Genomic DNA, 19,166 nt, shown 5'->3' with positions numbered 1-19,166 from the left:
CTGCCAGCCAGAGGAGGGGGTAGGGCGATCAAATCTTGTGCGTGTGTGTGTGTGGTGGGGGGGGGGGCAGCTCTGGGCCTTGGGGTGAGCAGCAATCCAAATGTAATAGCTTTATTTGTTCTTGTTTCTATTCAGTTCAGCTTATTGCTGTTTGCACTTTTATATGTATTTTCCCTTGCTGCAATATCCCTCAGTGGTAGTAATCACCTCTCTTTTCCTCATTCAAGAAAATTGATGACTTTTACTTATATTAAAAAAAAGTCCAAGAAGCATATTAGCTTGCTGAACCCCTTGTATTATCAAATTGTATCTCAGTCTTTATTAGGCAGTTTTCGTTCTCATGAAAATTTGTCGCATTTGAAATGTTGGTTGCAGGATAAATGATTTTGGGATATTGGCCACCACAAGAGCTTTTGAATTGGTTCTTTGTGCTTCTAAATTGCAACTCAGTTTTTGTTTTAAGTGCTAGATGATTGCTGAAAACAAAGAGTGGTGTTACTGTTTTCATTTGCATATTGAAGCTTGAAAGTGATAGTTTGTTCATAACAATTTCTTTTCTTCTTTGTATTTTTCCTACTGCTCTTGAAATGTATTTCATCCATTTACCAATTACTTTTGAGACACATTTACTCATTTATATATATCTTATTCTTTTCCTTTACAGAAAGTACCCTGATGAGTCTCTTCCACTGGAGAGGACTTTTAGAGTGCTTAATGTTGATAAAGTGACTGAAAAGGGCAAGAAGGCGCCCCCAAAATATCGTAATATCACACTATGTAAACTTGGGAATGAAATGCAAACTGAGATGTACACGGCTACAGGTTGGCCTTCAGTTAGCATGGATGCTCTGAAAAACCTTTCTGGAAAAGTCTCAGCAGAATATGACTTCACTGATGATAGCTCTCAATCATCTGAAAGTAATGATATTCTACCCGAACAAACAGTCAACGAAGTTGAGAAAAGAAAAGGTACCTCTGTGAGTGAAGAGGAAACAGATATATCTGCTTATGGAACAGCTTACACTGCATTTGGAGGGGGGAAGGATGGGAGGGAGGCTTGTCATGCCATTGCTGCTTTATGTGAAGTCTGCTCTATAGACTCTTTGGTTTCCAACTTCATCCTTCCATTGCAGGTTGTTTCTTCTACCATATTATACTTTCCAGTTACGTAGTTTATTATTCAGATCCCTGTATGGTTCCTTCACTTGACTGAGGGGAAACTTGAATTCTTATTGGTTGACATTCTTGTTAATTCACTTTTGCTTTGACCAAGGGAATAGGACTAATTCTGGCTCAAGCATGGCATCATATTTCAGTGGGAACATGCATTCATAGAATCACTTTATATGTATAGGAGCATATGCCTGTTGATGAAAATAAAAATTCATGGCGGTACAAATCTGGAAAGGCCTGTCTTTTGACCACTGAATAAAAAGGGATCAGCGATGGTGTAGTGTGACGTGCTGGAACAAAAACAAGAGTACAAAGCATGCTACTTTACCCCCTCTATCCTAATATGTACCCCCTGGGGAACCTATCTCTAGTTTGATGCAGGATGGGCATGCAAAATAAGATAAAGAGAGAATAAATAACCTTAGAATCAGCACCTAGAAGATTCGACAATTTCAACCCATGATTGATCTGGCTGACCTGTCACTGGGCCAGGTTTCCGGGTCTGTTTAGCCCCAAAGCATTTTATTTTCGAAAAAGGCCCAAACCATTTATTGGCCAAAAAAAATGTTGACTCAGTCAAGGACCTGGTGAACTGGCTGGTTGAACTGTCGAACTGTTTGACTCAGTCAGCAGGTCATAGACACAGGTTAGACGTTAATTCTCTCTTTTCTGTTTTTTTTTTTGTATTTTTATCCATTTCCATTATTAGTAATTGTAATTCTTATTTATCACACTTTAATATGATTAATATATATATATTAGAGACATGCTCAATTTTTCTGCATATTTATCTATTTTCTATATTTTTTATTATTTGATTTTTGATGCTAGGGGTAATCCATTTAACCTGGATGATTTAACTTCTGACCCACTGCATGGAGGGAAAAGCAGTTCTGTTTTTAGGTCACATTTAAAACACTGAGAGGGATCGAAACCATAAAGAAAATTCGGCATTAGCACCAAAGAAAATTAAGCTAAAGGCAAAATTATATTTCAATTGTTATCCTCTTTTGGAGCAACAATATGGACCTTATGTACACTTATTTCCGTAATCGAAAGATGTCTAATAACTCCAATTCATACCTCGGTCTAGTTGGACTGACTTCAAAACTGACTGACTCCTATAAACCTTTTAAAAATTGACTTTTGTCCAAGCACAACTTTTTTTGGTGAATGATTAGGCAATTTTATTAAAGAGAGTCAACCTTGGAGGAGGCACGAGATACTACCTCCCCAAAGGTATGAGTACAAACCCAAGCACTGTGAAATTATAAATTAGCCCAATACAAAGATACCTGAGAAACCCCTAACTTAGCCAAAGAATCTGACAAAGCATAGCTACCTTCTGACCCATTGGAAATTGACTCTCATGCTTGTAATCCATTTTACTTTCCTCAGAAGATTCCTGTAGCCCCAAGCGACAGTGTCTGAATTCTGCAACCAACTAACTATGACCTTGGAATCACCTTCAACTACCAGATTTTCCACTCCAAGTCGTCCAAGCACAACTTTGACATGAATTTCTAGCAAGGAAATATTACCTACAAAAATAAATCTTAATACTACTAGAACTCTAACTTAAAACTCAAAATAACAAAAAAAAAAAAAAAATCCTACCACAGTTTCATTGGATGTCTGTAAACCAGCCATAAGCCCATAACTTCCTTATTTCATGTCTATGTCACATGATGTCTTTCTGGAAGCATCAATTGAAAGCAAAATTTATTACAGGCAGAATGGGGGTGAGTCTTGATCAACGACAAGGTGCAGAGCCAATTATATTTCGGTATTTTGGGACAGCTTTCTCCATCTCTCTTAGACACAACCGATCTTAACCCTTGCAATTTCCCTTTTTCTCTTGTTTCTTATGCTTGTTTAAGCAGGAAGTTTATGACTTCCAGTCTATGAGGTGGTTGGTCATGATTCTTTCATGTGGTTGCAGGGTAGTCACATATTAGGCAAAAATGGGCGTGTCCATTGTTCCTTAAATATCAATACTGAGACTGGACGTTTGTCGGCAAGGAGACCAAATTTGCAGGTTGATTGTTTCTCTTGCTTCACTTCTTGCCATATAAGATGTTGGTAAATTCTAAACATTTTTTTTTGATCAATAGCTGTGAATTGTATTAATTAAGATTAAGAAAAATTACAAAGCAAGGGGGCTAAACAATCTTAGCTCCCGAGAACAACCATTGAACACCAAAATACAATTACAATACAGCCCAAAATATAGAGTTTCTGTTCACCCCTTGCCTAGCTAGACCATCTGCCAGTGAGTTTGCACTTTTCTTTACCCATTTGTACTGAATTTCAATATCCTTAGTCAGCCACTTAAATTTTCTCTTTTCATTGCTGTAATTCCATATCCTAGAGTTATCCTCTTTTAACCAGTTCACCACAACTTCAGAGTCTCCTTCTATGATCAGCTTACTAAATTGCATATCCTTGACTCTTTGTACCCCTTCAAGAGCTGCAAGTATCTCAGCCCTAAAGGAATCTCCCTCCCCTATTAGTCTAGAAAACATAGCTAATAGATTACCATGTTCACCTCTTATTGCTCCCCCTGTTCCGGATGGCCCTGGATTACTCATACTGCTGCCATCAAAATTCAGTTTAATAAAGCCATGAGGTGGAGGAATCCAACAAGAGTTTGATGCCTTCTTAGCTGAAGCTAATTTTGCAATCTCCTTCCAGTTTCTTAGCATCTCACCTACTGAGAATTCTGCAAACAATGCCAAAGTTTTCAGCCAATGTATCACCCTAATATGGATGGCCTCCAATATTACTTCCAAGCTTCTCTCCTTTTCTGAGAAGATCCGTGAGTTTCTCTCCACCCAAACAGTCCAACAAACTGCAGCCCTCATACATCTCGACATAATATTGGCCCTTTTTGTTGGCCAACTCGGCATGGAACTGAATAAACTTTGCACATTCAAAGGGGGGGGGGGTCCACCTGCACCCAAAAAAAGTACACCATTCCCAAATGACTTTAGTAAACTGATAAGAAATTAGTAATGGTATCCAGATTCACCATCAACTTTATAGAGAGCACACCAGTGAGGACACAAACAACTATTGGGTTTTTTTCTTTGAAGTAAATCTCCTGTATTAACTCTTTCAAGAAAGGCTTCCCAACAGAAACTCCCAACCTTTGGAGGTATAGGAAGACACCACACCTCTTTAACAGGGAAGGACAAACCCAAAGAAGAAGGTTGTGTTAGGGCTTTAAAGAAAGGAGAACATGTGAAAGAACCCGAGGGGGTAAGTGTCCAAATTCTGCTATCTGCCTTTGTTGGCTCTAGGAAGGCCCCTTCAAGGATGGATAACAAGGATAAAATACAATCGAAGTTTGTGTCCCTGATTTCCCTTCTAAAGCCCAAGTTCCAGTTGAACCCAAAAGCTGAGTTAGAAGGAACAAGGAAGGAGGAAACTGGTTCATTTTTAAATGTGGAAAGGATGAAAAGACTCGGTAATTGGTCTTTTAAGGGAGAATCCCCAATGCAAGTCATACCTGATCCATGGAGAGAACAATGGCAAAATATCTTGAATAGCTTTCCAAGGTGCTGCTCTTGTAGTCTTTGCTAGAATCCTAGAATCCCATCCATTGTCTGCTACCCCATGAAGACTACCCACTATCTTCACCCAAAGTTTATCCTTCTCTAATGAAAATCTCCACAACCATTTCCCTTGTAGTGCCATGTTCCTATTCCTTATGTTCCTAATACCCAAGCCTCCCTCCCTCTTGCTCCTACAAACCATCTCCCACCTAATCTTGTGGTTTTTCTTCTCCTCCCCCGGCTCCCAGAGAAAGTCTCTCATTTGTTTTTCTAATCTGCTAGCCACCATAATTGGAATCTTAAAGACTGATAAAAAGTAGACAGGAAGGTTAGCTAATGTAGACCTGATTAAAGTGATTCTCCCACCAAGAGACAAATGATTCTTCTTCTAAGTTGCTAGTCTCTTTTCAAACCTCTCCACAACCGGAACCCAAAACTCATCTTTCTGAGGGTTATCTCCCAATGGCAAACCGAGGTAGTTTAAGGGCCAACTAGAAACTACGCACTCCAAAATGTCTGCACACTTCGATGTCTCCCCTTCCCCCATATTGACCCCAACTATACAACTCTTCTCGAAATTCACCTTAAGGTTTGACATTTGCTCAAAGAGTTGTATAGTGAGCTTTAGGTTTCTTATCCTATTAAGTTCCCCTCCTTCACACAAGAGTATTGTGTCATCTGCAAATTGCAAATGTGTGAGTGGCACATTCTCTCTTCCAACTCTCCAACCTCTTATTAATCCCTGGAGTTTGCTCTAGAAATTAGTCTCCCCAAAACTTCTGCAACCATCGTGAATAAAAAAGGGGAAAGGGGATCTCCTTGTCTTATCCCTCTCAAAGCTGGAAAGAAATCTACCAATGTTCCATTTACTAATATGGAGTAATGGCATTTTCTGATGCAGCCCATCACCTACTTACACCACCTGTTTCCGAACCCAAAGTTAGCCCATCACCCAAAGTTGGTAAATTCTAAACATGTTCAAAGATGTTAATGCTTTTATCTACAAATCATCATCATCTAAGCATTTTCCTAGCTATATGGGGTTGGCTAACTTTGTTTGCAAATTTGATCAAATTTTGAAATCCTTGCAACGTCCTTAATTTTTATCCATGAATAGATTGTACGTTGCTATTAGTTTTTCTTTTAAGCTCAAGCCAAAGAACCAAACTATAGTTCAGATGGTCCTCTATGGAAATGATCATCCTGTCTCTGAATTCTGAATCTCATGGAATCAAGATATTCAAGTTTTCCAAATTGAAATGAATATGGATTCTTCCTTCTTTGAAAGTGATAAGGACTGTGGGTTGCACCTAGGGGTGGATTTGAGCTAAGCCGAGCCGAATATTTGGCTATTCGAGCTTGGCTTGCTAATAGACTATCAGGCTCGACCTCGATTCCAGCTAGAGATTTGAGCTCGAATTCGGCTCGAGTTAAAAGCTCAGAAGTTTGAGCTCGGCTTGAGCTCGACAGTGAGTTAAATGTTTTATAAAAATAAAAAATTATTTTTTATTTGACATAAAAAATAAGAATTACAAAAGTTGATTATTATTATATAAAAAATTAAAATTATATATATTGTTTTTATATGTATATATTAATATATGTTAGTGTAGGGGTATTTCTGTCTTTATACCTTGATTGATGTTGCTGATCTGTAATGTTGTGTTGAAACATGTGCTCTTAACTTAGTAAGGGCACATAGGTCTTTTCAGTTATGTTTTAATAATAATATAAATACTTACTGGCTGACTAGGAGAAGTCATCTCTTTCAGTTCGAACCGAAATTCTCTCTTCTCTCTTTCTCTCTTTCTCTCTTTCTCTATCACTCTTTCTTCTTCTACATAACTGAACTCAGTCAGGCCGAACTCTAAGGCAGACCTGAATTCTAACATGGTATCAGAGCAGGTTAAATCTGCCTAGATTTCTGCTTGCCTAGGGTTCATTCTCTATGCACCCTATCTAGGGTTTTCCTCTTTTTTTTTTTTTTTTTTTTTTTTTTTTTTTTTTTCTGTGTTTGATTGGAGATAAGGGAAAGGGCTGAAAAGGAGTGATCGCCTTCTTCCCTTGGGGGTTTCTATGCCTCTAGAGGAAGAATAGAGGGCTGAACTGTGTGTGGCTGTTGTGTGTGAAGCGGCTGTTGTGTGTGGACTGCTCTCCTGCTCGCATGGGTGTTACTTCAGCGATAAGGTAAGGGATTTCAGTTCTTGATATCTGCTATGGATTAAATAGGAGGTGTGTTTTAGACCATTTGCTAGTGTTTCGGCCAGTAAGTGCTAGGGTTTATGCTAGTTTCTTTGTGCATGTTGAAGGAAGAGATATGATCATATAGTGGTGAGATTTCAGGTAGTTGTAGGAGTAGGGTTTGTGGTGTAAAGAGCACACATTCCAGCAACAATTAATGCTGCAATCAGTGTGACAGGTGTGACCTATTGGTGTGTAGTGTGCAGATCTCAGTGATAATAGAATTCAGCAAATGTGCAGTATTGGTGATAACATAATGGGAGACAGTATTGATTATAAACCTAGTGTGATGGTGCCTACAGACTACCTGAATGTTTAGATGACCTCCATTAAGTTAAAGGGAGAGAATTATGTGCCTTGGGCTAAATCCGTTGAAGTCTTTCTAAAGGCAAAGAAGAAGGTAAAACATATTAGAGACGAGAAACCCTCCTCTGACTCTCACGAGAATTCTAATATCTTAGATAGATTTGCCTTTGTTGCATCGAGAGGCCGTGGTGGTAGAGGTGGAGCTCGGGGAGCTCAGTCTGGCCGTGGTGTTGGTAGTGGTTTTGCATATGGCTGAAGTGGCAATGGTGGGTCTACTTATATTTGTGGTGGTGGTCGTACTAGGAGCAGAGATTTAGGGGGAGCCCGTGGTAGAGGACGTAGCTCAGGCCCGAGAAAGTGCACTCATTGTGGTATGGATGGACATACCATCAACTATTGTTATGATTTACATGGTCTTCCCTCAACCTGGGCCAATCATGCTGCGACCGGTGACTCAAGTTCCAGCTTTAAACAGGAGAATCATTCATCTGACCAGTTGCCTCCTACATCCACAAATGGTCCGATGAAGGAGATGGTGAGTGTTCCCCGTGATGAATATGAGGGGTTTATCCAATCACAGCAGAACACGACGACTTTTGCTCACTCAGGTATGGCTTGTCTGGCATCTACACCCAATCCCTGGATCATTGACTTTGGAGCCTCCGATCATATGACTGGAATTCCAGGTGTGTTTTCCTCCTTATCTCATTGCTCAACATCACAATCTGTCACCCTTGCTAATGGTTCCACATCCTCAATTTGTGGTGTTGGTAATGTTGACCTAGATCTTGTATCCCTCTCATTAGTTCTGTATGTTCCTAAATTGCCTTTTAACCTTATGTCTGTTAGTAAGCTGACCAAATCACTTAACTGCTCCATTACCTTTTATCCTTCTATGTGTGTCTTTCAGGATCTCAAGACGGGGATGAAGATTGGTGGAGGGCATGAAGCAGGTGGACTGTATTATCTTGATGGTGGTGGTGGTAGAATTTCAACGGCTCTTCAGTCATCTCTTTCTCCTCTCCAATGGCACTGTCGATTTGGTCATCCGTCGCTCAAAGTCTTGAAGTCCTTGGTTCCGTCCTTCAGTTAGCTTTCTGTTTTGGATTGTGAGTCGTGTCAGTTTGGGAAACACCATCGTGTTCCCTTTAGTTCTAGGGCTGATAACCGTGTGTCGAGTCCTTTTTCTTTAGTTCATTCAGATGTTTGGGGTCCTTATAAAGTAATGTCATATAATGGATACAAATATTGTCATTTTTGTGGATGGTTTTTCAAGGATGACGTGGCTCAATTTAATGAAAGAAAGAAGTGAATTGTTTACTATTTTCCAAAAATTTTATGCTGAAATTCGTAACCAATTTGGTACCCACATCAAAGTTTTTCGTTCTGATAATGGCCATGAATATTTATCCTCATCATTTCAGGAATACTTGGACCAACACGGCATTATACATCAGACCTCGTGTACCTACACCCCACAACAAAACGGGGTGGCTGAGGGAAAGAATCGCCATTTCCTTGAAACAGCAAGATCCCTAATGCATCACATGCATGTTCCCAAACCTTTTTGGAGTGATGCAGTGCTTACCTCTTGTTTTTTGATTAATCGGATGCCCACGTTCATCCTTGATGGTTAGTCTCTGTTTTAGGTCTTGTTTCCCTCTTTGTCTCCGTTCCCTCTTACGCCAAGAGTTTTTGGGTGTGCCTGTTTTGTCAATAATCTGGGTCCTGGGAACGACAAGTTTGATGCTCGTTCTCTCAAGTGCATCTTCCTTGGCTATTCTCAGACCCAGAAAGGGTATAGGTGTTACCATCCTGGTTCTCGACGGTCATTTGTTTGTGCTGATGTCAGTTTCTTTGAGTCTACTCCGTTCTTTTTGGGGTCTGGTGATGCTTCTTCCTCCTCATCACCTCCTCCCCTTCCACTTCCCGTTGGCGATCCTCCTCCATTTGTTCCAGTTGTGACCAAATCCTTGCCTCTGGTGCCACCACCTGTTGAACGCCCACCTATCCGTCATGTGTATACACATCGCCCACGTGCACTGGCTACTACTCCTCCGGCTACATCTCCGTTGACAGATCCGGCACCAGAACCCCACTTGGCATCTGAGATTGATCTACCCATTGTTTTGCGGAAAGGTAAACGTACTTGCACCCTTCATCCCATTTCTAATTATGTTTCTCTTACTCACCTTTCCGCTTCCCATCGCCAGTTTGTTACCTTGGTATCATCAGTTATTGTTCCTAAAGATGTTCAGGAAGCCTTTGCCTCTCCAGGGTGGTGCCGTGCCATGGAAGAAGAACTCTCAGCCCTTCATCATAATCATACTTGGGACCTCGATGCTCTTCCTCCTGGGAAGCAAACTGTGTTAGACAGTTTTGTATGCCCTTAGCTTCAATCTGATTTGATGTACTTTTGTTATTTAGTGGAAATAAATAAAGTGCATGTTTGATTCATGTTGTTTGGTTTAATTCTGTGTAAAACCCTAAAACTGGACATTTATAGAGACTAATGTTAGTTTTAAATGTTCATAGCCGTTGGATAAGTCTGGGGAGATTTATCCTGCCAAGGCTGATACTGGTGTGCCACCAAGTGTTGGGATGGCCTGTCTCAGCCACCAGGGTAAGACCCGAGGCACATGCAGTATGGGATTACTTGAATCCTTGAACCGGACCAGATTTCCAGTATTGCCTTGGACCTTGGAGATAGATGGGCAAAACTGAAAAGTTACACCTGACCCCTAGACTCGATTATGACATTTCACTAAGTGTTGGATCAGGTTGCCTTTGATATGCCAATCAGTGAGATCTTTAGCGGGGATCAAAACCTGGGTATGTTGGGGCAGTTTGGGAATTCATCTGAGTGGGTGATCATAGTGACAGAATCAACCACTTTGTCGGACAAAGGGTAATGATCGGGAATGCACTCTCTCTGATGGAAACCAAACTGCTGGCAGTTGATTTCAATCGTTGGAATTTTGTTTTGCAAAATTAATATATTTATATATATATGTACGGTTTCGAATTGTTTGCAAATGGTTTTAATTCCCGGGATCCATGTGAGAGGAGAGTGCAGCACTGTTCCTTGCAGCCGAGGGAGAGGTCCTCTCTTGTCGGGCAGTGCTTGATCATTAAGGGCTGAGAGGTTAAGTGTAAGACCATTGAGGATAATACCTGATGGGCTAATCTTGCACCTGCCTATAGTCCCTGGGTTTTTATAAGATGGCTTGGCCCAGGGACCACTTAATGTAAGTGTTGGGCCCATAGGGTCCATATGATGGACTCAAGGGGTTCATTGAGTTTTTCAGTGAATTCGGCTGGGCCTTGTTTTAGAGGTTGGGCCGAACCCATGTGGCTGGTGTGTAGATCAATGCTTGGGTCCCACGCCATACAAAGAAGCCCAACTGGGCAGCAGATTGGAAAGTAATTAGACACTGAACACTTAATGGGCCAAAAGCCCATTTCGAGGTGGGTTGATATGATCACCCATCCATGGGGCGAATTTGAGATTAAAGTTAGTAAAAGGATTGGGCCTTTAGCCTTATCCACTCTTAGAGACCAAATTCAAATTAGATTTGAATCTGGTAACCTCTTGATAAGATCAAGAGTAAGCTAACTCTATCTGCAGAAAGGATTAAGATTATCCCCTATCCAAATACTGATTTGGATTGGGATAACTCCTAATAAGGAGGTTTCTTAATCAAGAAGAAAGGAGGAGATTTAGAACCAAGAAAAATCGCAAGAAAGGTTCCTGCGAATTGAGATCAGATCTCATACTCTCCAGAAAAAGAGAAAAAGCAGTTCAGCTTTTTTCGTTTTGAAGATCTCCTCCTGCCGCCGCCATCTGCCATTGCAAGATTAGATCTTTGTAGAAAAGAAAGTCAAGAAATCTGTTCTTGACATCAGTCTTGCAAGAAAGACTGAAAAAGATTCAGTGTTTAGTACTTCCAGAGGATTCTTGTGAAGGATCCAGTGTGTAGGACGCACCCTGCTGGTTTTGTTCCATTCACAACTGTGTCATCTTCAGCAGGAACGGATCTTGGAGCATTCTTTGGGCGTGAACACCAACTTTGGGAGATACTGCTTCTCTGGATCAGGTATATTCCTCCCATTTATCTTTTGGTACAGATCTGGTTTGATTATGGTTCAAGTAGGATCCTTGAATATTGTATTCTAAATTTAGGGAATATGATTCCCAGTTGGGAGAAGGTAGGAAATTTTTTTGAAATTCGCCCACCCATTCCGCAACCTTTATGGCGTCCATTAGATGGATGCTACCATTCTTTCAAACTGTTGGTTGTAAGTGGGTTTATACGGTTAAGTACCTGCCTGATGGTAGTGTTGAACGCCTGAAAGCGTGATTAGTTGCTAAAGGGTACTCCCAAACCTATGGCATTGACTACACAGAGACCTTCTCACCGGTTGCTATGATAGGGTCAGTTCGTGTTGTGATCTTTCTTGCAGCCATGTATGAGTGGCCACTATATCAGCTTGATATCAAGAATGCCTTTTTGCATGGTGACTTACTCGAGGAGGTCTACATGGAGCAACCTCCAGCGTTTGTTGCTCAGGGGGAGGATGGTAAGGTGTGCAGACTAAGGAAGGCTATATATGGGCTTAAACAGTCTCCTCGGGCATGGTTTGGTAGGTTTAGTGAGGTGGTAAAAAAGTTTGGCATGAAACAGTGCAAAGTTGACCATTCTGTATTTAGTCATGACTCTTCGGGAGGAAAAATACTGTTGGTGGTGTATGTAGATGATATTGTTATTACTAGGAATGATAACATTGGTATTGATAGGCTGAAGACTTATCTGCAGGATCACTTTCAGGCAAAGGATCTGGGTAAACTAAAATACTTCTTGGGGATAGAGGTAGCGAGATCCAAGTATGGGATTAACCTGTGCCAGAGGAAGTATGTGCTTGATTTGCTGGAAGAAACAGGCTTGTTGGGTGCCAAACCAGTTGAAACACCCATGGACACAAATACCAAGCTAAGCAGTGATATGGGTGAAGTGTTTGAAGACCCTGGCAGATACCGACGATTTGTGGGCAAACTGAACTACCTAACCATTAACAGACCAGACATCTCATTTGCAGTTAGTGTGGTAAGCCAGTTCATGCAAAAACCTCTTACTCCTCATTGGAATGCGGTTCTAAGAATTGTGAAGTATCTAAAAGGGGCCCCGGGTCGCGGTCTGATATACAAGAGTGGGGGAAAATTTGAAATAGAAGGGTCTATGTCTGATAGGCGGTCTACCACAGGCTATTGCACGTTTCTGGGAGGTAACCTGGTGACATGGAAAAGTAAGAAGCAGGCGGTTGTGGCAAGAAGCAGTGCAGAGGCAGAATATAGGGCTATGGCGCATACCGCTTGTGAATTAGTGTGGTTAAGGAACCTTTTACAGGAAGTAGGGTACAACATTAACACTCCAATGAAGTTCTATTGTGATAATCAGGCTACAATTCGTATCTCCTCTAATCCAGTGTTTCATGAAAGAATCAAGCACATCGAGGTTGACTGTCACTTTGTGAGGGAGAAGGTGCTGAATGGAGAGCTAGACACTACACATGTTAATATAGGAAATCAGTGGGCTGACTTATTTACAAAAGGCTTGAATCGGGGAAGAGTGGACTACATATGTAACAAGCTGGGAGTATATGATATATTCACCAACTTGAGGGGGAGTGTTAGTGTAGGGGTATTTCTGTGTTTATACGTTGATTGATGTTGCTGATCTGTAATGTTGTGTTGAAACATGTGCTCTTAACTTAAGTAAGGGCACATAGGTCTTTTCAGTTATGTTTTAATAATAATATAAATAATTACTGTCAAATTGGGAGAAGTCATGTTGACTCCTTCAGTTCGAACCAGAATTCTCTCTTCTCTCTTTCTCTCTTTCTCTATCACTCTTTCTTCTTCTACATAACTGAACTCAGTCAGGCTGAACTCTAAGGCAGACCTGAATTCTAACACTATACATATATTATTTTTATATTAATATATATATATATATATATATACATATTAATATATTATTTTATATACATATTAATATATATACATATATGTATGTATGTATAAGATTGATTAGGCTCGCGAGCCTCACGAGCCAAGCTTTACTAGGCTCGAGCTTGGCTCGATTAGCAAACATGCCTATATAGTATATACTAGGCTTGAGTTTGGCTCGAAGCTCGGTTTAGACTGAGCTGAGTCGAGCTTGAATAGCTCATGAAAAGCTCAGCTTGTGGCCACCCCTAGTTGCACCATTTGCCCTCAGCCTCAATTTGGTTTTCCAAATATCCTTATGTCCTCATCCTTGAGATCACAAAGAGAATCTGTTGTTCCTTTGCCTCCTAGATGTTACTATATTATTGATATTTCTTCCTTTTTCAATCAGAATCAGCCTGCTTTGGAGAAGGACCGCTACAAAATCCGCCAAGCATTTATTGCTGCACCCGGAAACTCTCTCATTGTTGCTGACTATGGACAGGTGTTATATCAGCTAGCGACATACTTTTCATGACATTTAATTATTTGATCTCATGATAGAAGTATATGTATTTTTTTTAATTACAGCTGGAACTTAGGATTCTAGCACATCTTGCAAACTGTAAGAGCATGTTGGATGCCTTTAAAGCTGGAGGAGATTTCCACTCAAGGACAGCAATGAATATGTATCCACATATTCGTAAAGCAGTGGAACAAAAACAAGTTCTGCTGGAATGGCACCCTCAAACTGGTGAAGTGAAACCACCTGTTCCTCTATTGAAGGTAAATATATGAAAAACCCCAACTTATCTAAAGAAATGGTTGGCACTAGAGCAACAAATCAATTTTATTATCATAGTATGGTATAAGCAGGGTTTTATGTGTTATGCTTAAAATGTAGGAAATATATAATCAGTATGACAGTTTAAGCTACATAAGAGAGGGTGTCCTTTCACCAAAGATACAGAAAACTAAGAAGTAAAGCCCAAAGGATTACAATAAAGCCCACAACAACCACTGCCTATAGGCCCCCTGATTAGCTAATGTGTCATCCATCCCATTTGCAGTCCTTATCCAAGTAAATTTAGCATTTAGGTCCCCTGCTAGGTCATCACTTTGCTTGATGAGTCTTTGAAGACACGACTAATACCTGCCATTATCAGGTTTCCCATAGAACTCCTATTTGAAGTTTAGCTTAATTTTGTTGCTTGGGGTTTCCACTCCATCACTTTTCTTTCCTTTTCTTTGGAGGAGTGTGCCACTTCATTCCATGCCCTTGCTATATCAATATAAAATTGTGGAAGAGAGAGTGTTTTTACCAAATGTGCCACCTTTACTTATATAATTGTAGTGATACAGTGGACCAGACATGATGTTTCTTGTTTATGTGGTCCCATAAGTTCAGTCTTATTCTTATTTCTTGTCTTTATACTTGTGCTATTATAGGTAGCAGGGCATTTTTGTCCTTCTACCTAATGTTATGTTGAACATATAAATAATACTGCCTTGGGCGGCAGTAAGTGATTTTTCCCATCACTCTCTTGCTCTTCCTTTGCTCTCTCTTCTCCTTCTTTCTTCCTTTTCTCTTCTCTCCTTCTTCTTTGATTTCTGTTTTTATTTTGTACCCAGAAGTTCTGCTAACAGCAGTAACTTCAAGTTGGTATCAGAGCAGGTTTAGGTCTGCTCGTGAATCTCATGTAGGCTCTTCCCAGCTGGCTACATGAGAGTTTGATAGGGCTGGAGTTCTAGTTCTGTTCCTGGCCTGATTCTTGGAGATTGGTGGAGTTTGAAGCCTTGCCCAGGATGTTTCTGTTCTTGGAGTTTGCCCAGCAGTCAGGAAGAATCAGAGAAAAATTTTTGAGGTGAGATTTAGGGTTTAAATCTCAGTTTGAAGGTGCCGCCCAGAAATTTGAGTAGTTTTATTTCTCCTTAACCCTCCAAAGGACTGTTACTGAAGGGTGTTCTTTTCTGAAATCTCTGAGAGGTGCGGCTACCTTTTGGAGTTTACTGGACTGATTAGGGTTCTGAAGTTTCTCTTTTCTGAAACCTATGAAAGGTGCGGTAGTTTTTTTGGGAGTTCACTGGACTGATGAGGGTTCTGAAGTTTCTCTTTTCTGAAACTTCTGAAAGGTGCGGTAGTTTTTTTGGGAGTTCACTGGACTGATTAGGGTTTCTGATTACTCTGAGCAGTGTACAGACTGATTAGGGTTTTTGATTTCTCTGAGCAGTGTGCTCATTTTTTTTGAAGTTTTTTCCTGGACTGAATAGTTGATGTTCTTCTATTCTATTTGTTTTTGTCTTAGAAGGAGAGCCGAGTGTGGTTTTATTCTTCTTTGTGTTGGTTTCAGCATGGAGTTCTTTGGGGGTGAACAGAAACCTACTGGAGAGGGTGCTGAAAGGGCTGTTAGTATGACTGATAACAACCCTTTCTAGGTTACCACAATCAGATTTGATGGTTCTAACTATTTGGAGTGGTCTCAATTTACCATGATGGCAATTGGAGGAAGAGGAAAGTTAGGCTATGTGACTGGAGATACTAAGGGGCCAGCCAAGGATGACTCTTCCCATTCCAAATGGGTTCAAGAAAATTATCTTGTGATGACATGGCTGTGCAATTCGATGCAGCCCCATATTAGCAGAAATTATCTTTGGGCAAAGACTGCCAAGGATATTTGGGACAATGTGAAAGAAACTTACTCCCAGTCACTTGATGTGGCTAGGGCTTTTGAGTTGAAAATGGAAGTTAAAAATCTGAAGTAGGCGGAGAAACCCGTATCAGTTTATTACTCCACTCTGAAATCCCTATGGCATGAGATAGATCACCTTAAAAATCAAGTGGGTGAGTAATAAAGATGCAGCAACCTATAACAAGTTGGTTGAAAGGAATAGAGTTTTTGAATTTCTTGCAGGTCTGAATTCTGATATTGACATTGTCAGACAACAGCTTTTCACTAGGGAAAATGTTACCTTGTCCCAAGCCTACTCTCTGGTACATAGTGAAGAGAGTAGAAGGAAGGTTATGCTTCAAAATTCTCAGACGGAAGTGGCATTAGTAGCTGCAAGACACAAGTATAGTGGTGAGAGGGAGAAAGAGATGAAGAATGAAGGAAAGAAGGGTGTGTTTTGTGAGTATTGCAAGAAACCTAGGCATATAAAAGATACTTGTTGGAAGCTTCACCCGAATCTTGTGCCGGAAAGACTTAGGAATAAGAAAGGGAATGCAAATGCTGCTGTTACATCAGATGTTCTTCTCTTTAGGGGCCTCGATTCACTTCTTTAGAGGCCATTGCTGCAGTCAGGGCAGAATTGACTCAGTTGGAGAATGAAACCGGAATTGTAGGATCGTCTCAGTCTGTCTCTACTACTACTACACCTCGTTCCTCCACATCAGCATTTGCCCACTCAGGTACAAGAGCCACTGCTTTTCATGTCACTACTCCAGGTAACACTAACCCTACTTGGATTATTGACTCTGGTGCATTGGATCATATGACAAGTTTGTCTTCATTATTTACTTCTTACAACTTGTCTTCAGGCAGGGATAAAGTATCCATAGCTGATGGCTCCCTTGTTCCCATTTCTGGCAAAGGAAACATCAAAATCTCTGATGCCATTACTTTATCCTCAACTTTGCATGTACCCAAGCTTAGCACTGATCTACTATTAGTTAGTAGCCTTACAAAAAGCCAAAATTGCTCAATAACCTTCTTTCCTGACCATTGTATTTTCTAGGATTTGGTAACAAGGAAGGTGATTGGAACTGGCCATGAGATGAATGGAATCTACCTGCTCGAGCACCCCCTGGAAGTGATAAAGGAGTTGCGAAGTCTTTTGTTTCTCAGTCTGTGAGTCAGATTATGCTTTGGCATAATTGTTTAGGTCATTTGTCTTTTGGATCTTTGAAAAACTTGTTTCCTACTTTGTTTAAGTCAGTTCATATGTCCTTTTTGAAGTGTGAGAGTTGTGAACTTGCAAAACATTGTAGATCTTCATATTTTTTGAGTAATAAAAGAAGCAATACTCCTTTTGAAATTGTGCATATTGATGTATGGGGGCCATATTATATTCCTGCTATGGGGGGGTACAAGTATTTCTTATTGTTTGTTGATGATTACTCCTGCTTCTCATGGGTTTATCTTATGCGCTCTCGAGATGAGGTTCCTACTTTAACCCGTGCCTTCTATCAAATGGTTCTCACTCAATTTGAAGTTAGAATCAAAATTTTCAGATCTGATAATGCCAAAGAATATTTCACTAAACGTTTGAATTCATATCTTCTTGAGTATGGGGTTGTTCATCAGAGTACTTATCCTCATACACCTCAGCAAAATGGGGTAGTTGAGAGGAAAAATAGGCATATCTTAGAAGTTGCAAGAAGAATTATGCTGAATTCTCATGTTCCCATTCGTTTTTGGGGGGATGCTATTAATACAGCTGTGTACCTCATCAACCGAATCCCTTCCCGTGTTCTGGATATGAAAACTCCTTTTTCATTGTTGTATCCTGAGAAAGATTTGTACACTATCCCTCATAAAGTTTTTGGGTGCACTTGTTTTGTTCAAATTCTAGGACCCCATCGTTCTATGTTTGATCCTAAAGCTGCAAAATGTATATTCCTTGGCTATGCACAAAATCAAAAGGGATATTGTTGCTATGATCCTAGTTCTTGTTCTCGGTTTGTATCCATGGATGTTACCTTTTTTGAGATTGTCCCCTATTACCTAGGTGTTTCTTCTCAGGGGGAGAATAATGAGAAGGATCGTCCCTGTCCTGGAGTTCCTCAACCTATCCTTATTCTTGAAGGAGAGTTGTGTAATGAGGGTATTGTTAGAGGTGTAGGGAGTTGAGAGTTTACCACAAGAGGTGGAGGCAGGTTGATTTCGGTGCTCATAACCAGTCCAGGCCAGTTCTCCTCTCCTTTGCAATTCTAGAGTCAGGTACTTCTCCCTCCTTGCCTGTTGATGCATTACCCTCATCTTCTGAGCCTCTACCCCCTCTAGATGATCTTGACCTTCCCATTGTTGTCCGTAAGGGAAAGCATCGGTGCACTTCATCTACTGCTCATTACACATCTCAGTTTATCACCCATGATCATCTTTCTGAAGGGGTATGATATCCATCACATGGACGCCCAAAGATTGCGGAATAAGGGGGCGAATTTCAAAAATTTTTCTCTCCCTTCAACTGGGAATCGCATTCCCTATTTAGAAAATCATATTTTCAAGGATCATTCTTGAACCATAAACTGAACTAGATCTAAACCAAAAGGAGTAGGAAGGGATTATACCTGATACGGAGAAACAATATTTCCCAATGGAGGTGTTCACGCCCAAGGAAGGATCCAAAATCTGCTCCCACTGAAGATGGCATAGTGCAGGATGGAGCGGAATCAGCTGTGTTCTTCCAAAAGAACTTGACCCTTCGCAAGAATCAACAGGATGGTTTGTGAATATAGCTCCAATCAATCTTTTCCCAAAAGATTGATGTCAAGATCAAATCTTGATTACTCCTGTAGAGAGTAGGAGATCGAACTGTTGGAGGCGGCGACTGCAGGAAGGAGGCGGCAAGAGAGTATTCGTAGGGTGCAAAATTCTCTCTTCTTGTGATTTCAACTCTGAAGACAAGAATGTGTTGCTTGCATGTCAAAAGGTTGCCGCCCCCTCCTCTTATAATCTTAAAGGGATCAGCTCCTAATCCCATTAGGAGTTGCTAATCCAAATCATATTTGGATTAGAAGTCCCCTTAAGTGATAAGGGATAACCCTTATCTTATCTGCAGATCAGATCAGCCATCTCCCAATCTAATTAGGAGGCTTCCAGATATAAATCTTATTTAGATCTTGGACTCTCTAAGTGGATAGGGTCTAGGCCCAATCCTATCAGCTGATCCATCTCAGAATT

General features: G+C 40.6%; 1 protein-coding gene across 8 annotated transcripts in view; it reads left to right on the top strand.

The window, feature by feature from the left end:
* The window catches only part of LOC148878204 (DNA polymerase I A, chloroplastic/mitochondrial-like), a 59,016-nt gene that overhangs the window by 21,814 nt on the left and 18,036 nt on the right, over positions 1 to 19,166 (top strand). For 2 of the 8 annotated variants that reach the window (XM_088951022.1, XM_088951015.1), the window contains exons 5-8: positions 665 to 1,133; positions 3,116 to 3,211; positions 13,676 to 13,768; positions 13,855 to 14,049. In XM_088951022.1, coding sequence (XP_088807148.1) covers positions 665 to 1,133; positions 3,116 to 3,211; positions 13,676 to 13,768; positions 13,855 to 14,049 — 853 coding nt within the window. The remainder of the gene's footprint in view (positions 1 to 664; positions 1,134 to 3,115; positions 3,212 to 13,675; positions 13,769 to 13,854; positions 14,050 to 19,166) is intronic. The other 6 variants (XM_088951034.1, XM_088951027.1, XM_088951051.1 and 3 more) reach the window with 3 other exon arrangements.

The sequence above is a fragment of the Nelumbo lutea genome, chromosome 1, assembly GCF_056320005.1.
Source record: "Nelumbo lutea isolate HS-2025 chromosome 1, American lotus-T2T, whole genome shotgun sequence".
NCBI lineage: Eukaryota > Viridiplantae > Streptophyta > Magnoliopsida > Proteales > Nelumbonaceae > Nelumbo > Nelumbo lutea.
Note: the sequence above shows the minus strand (reverse complement) of the source record. Positions and strands in the feature narration are given on the sequence as shown.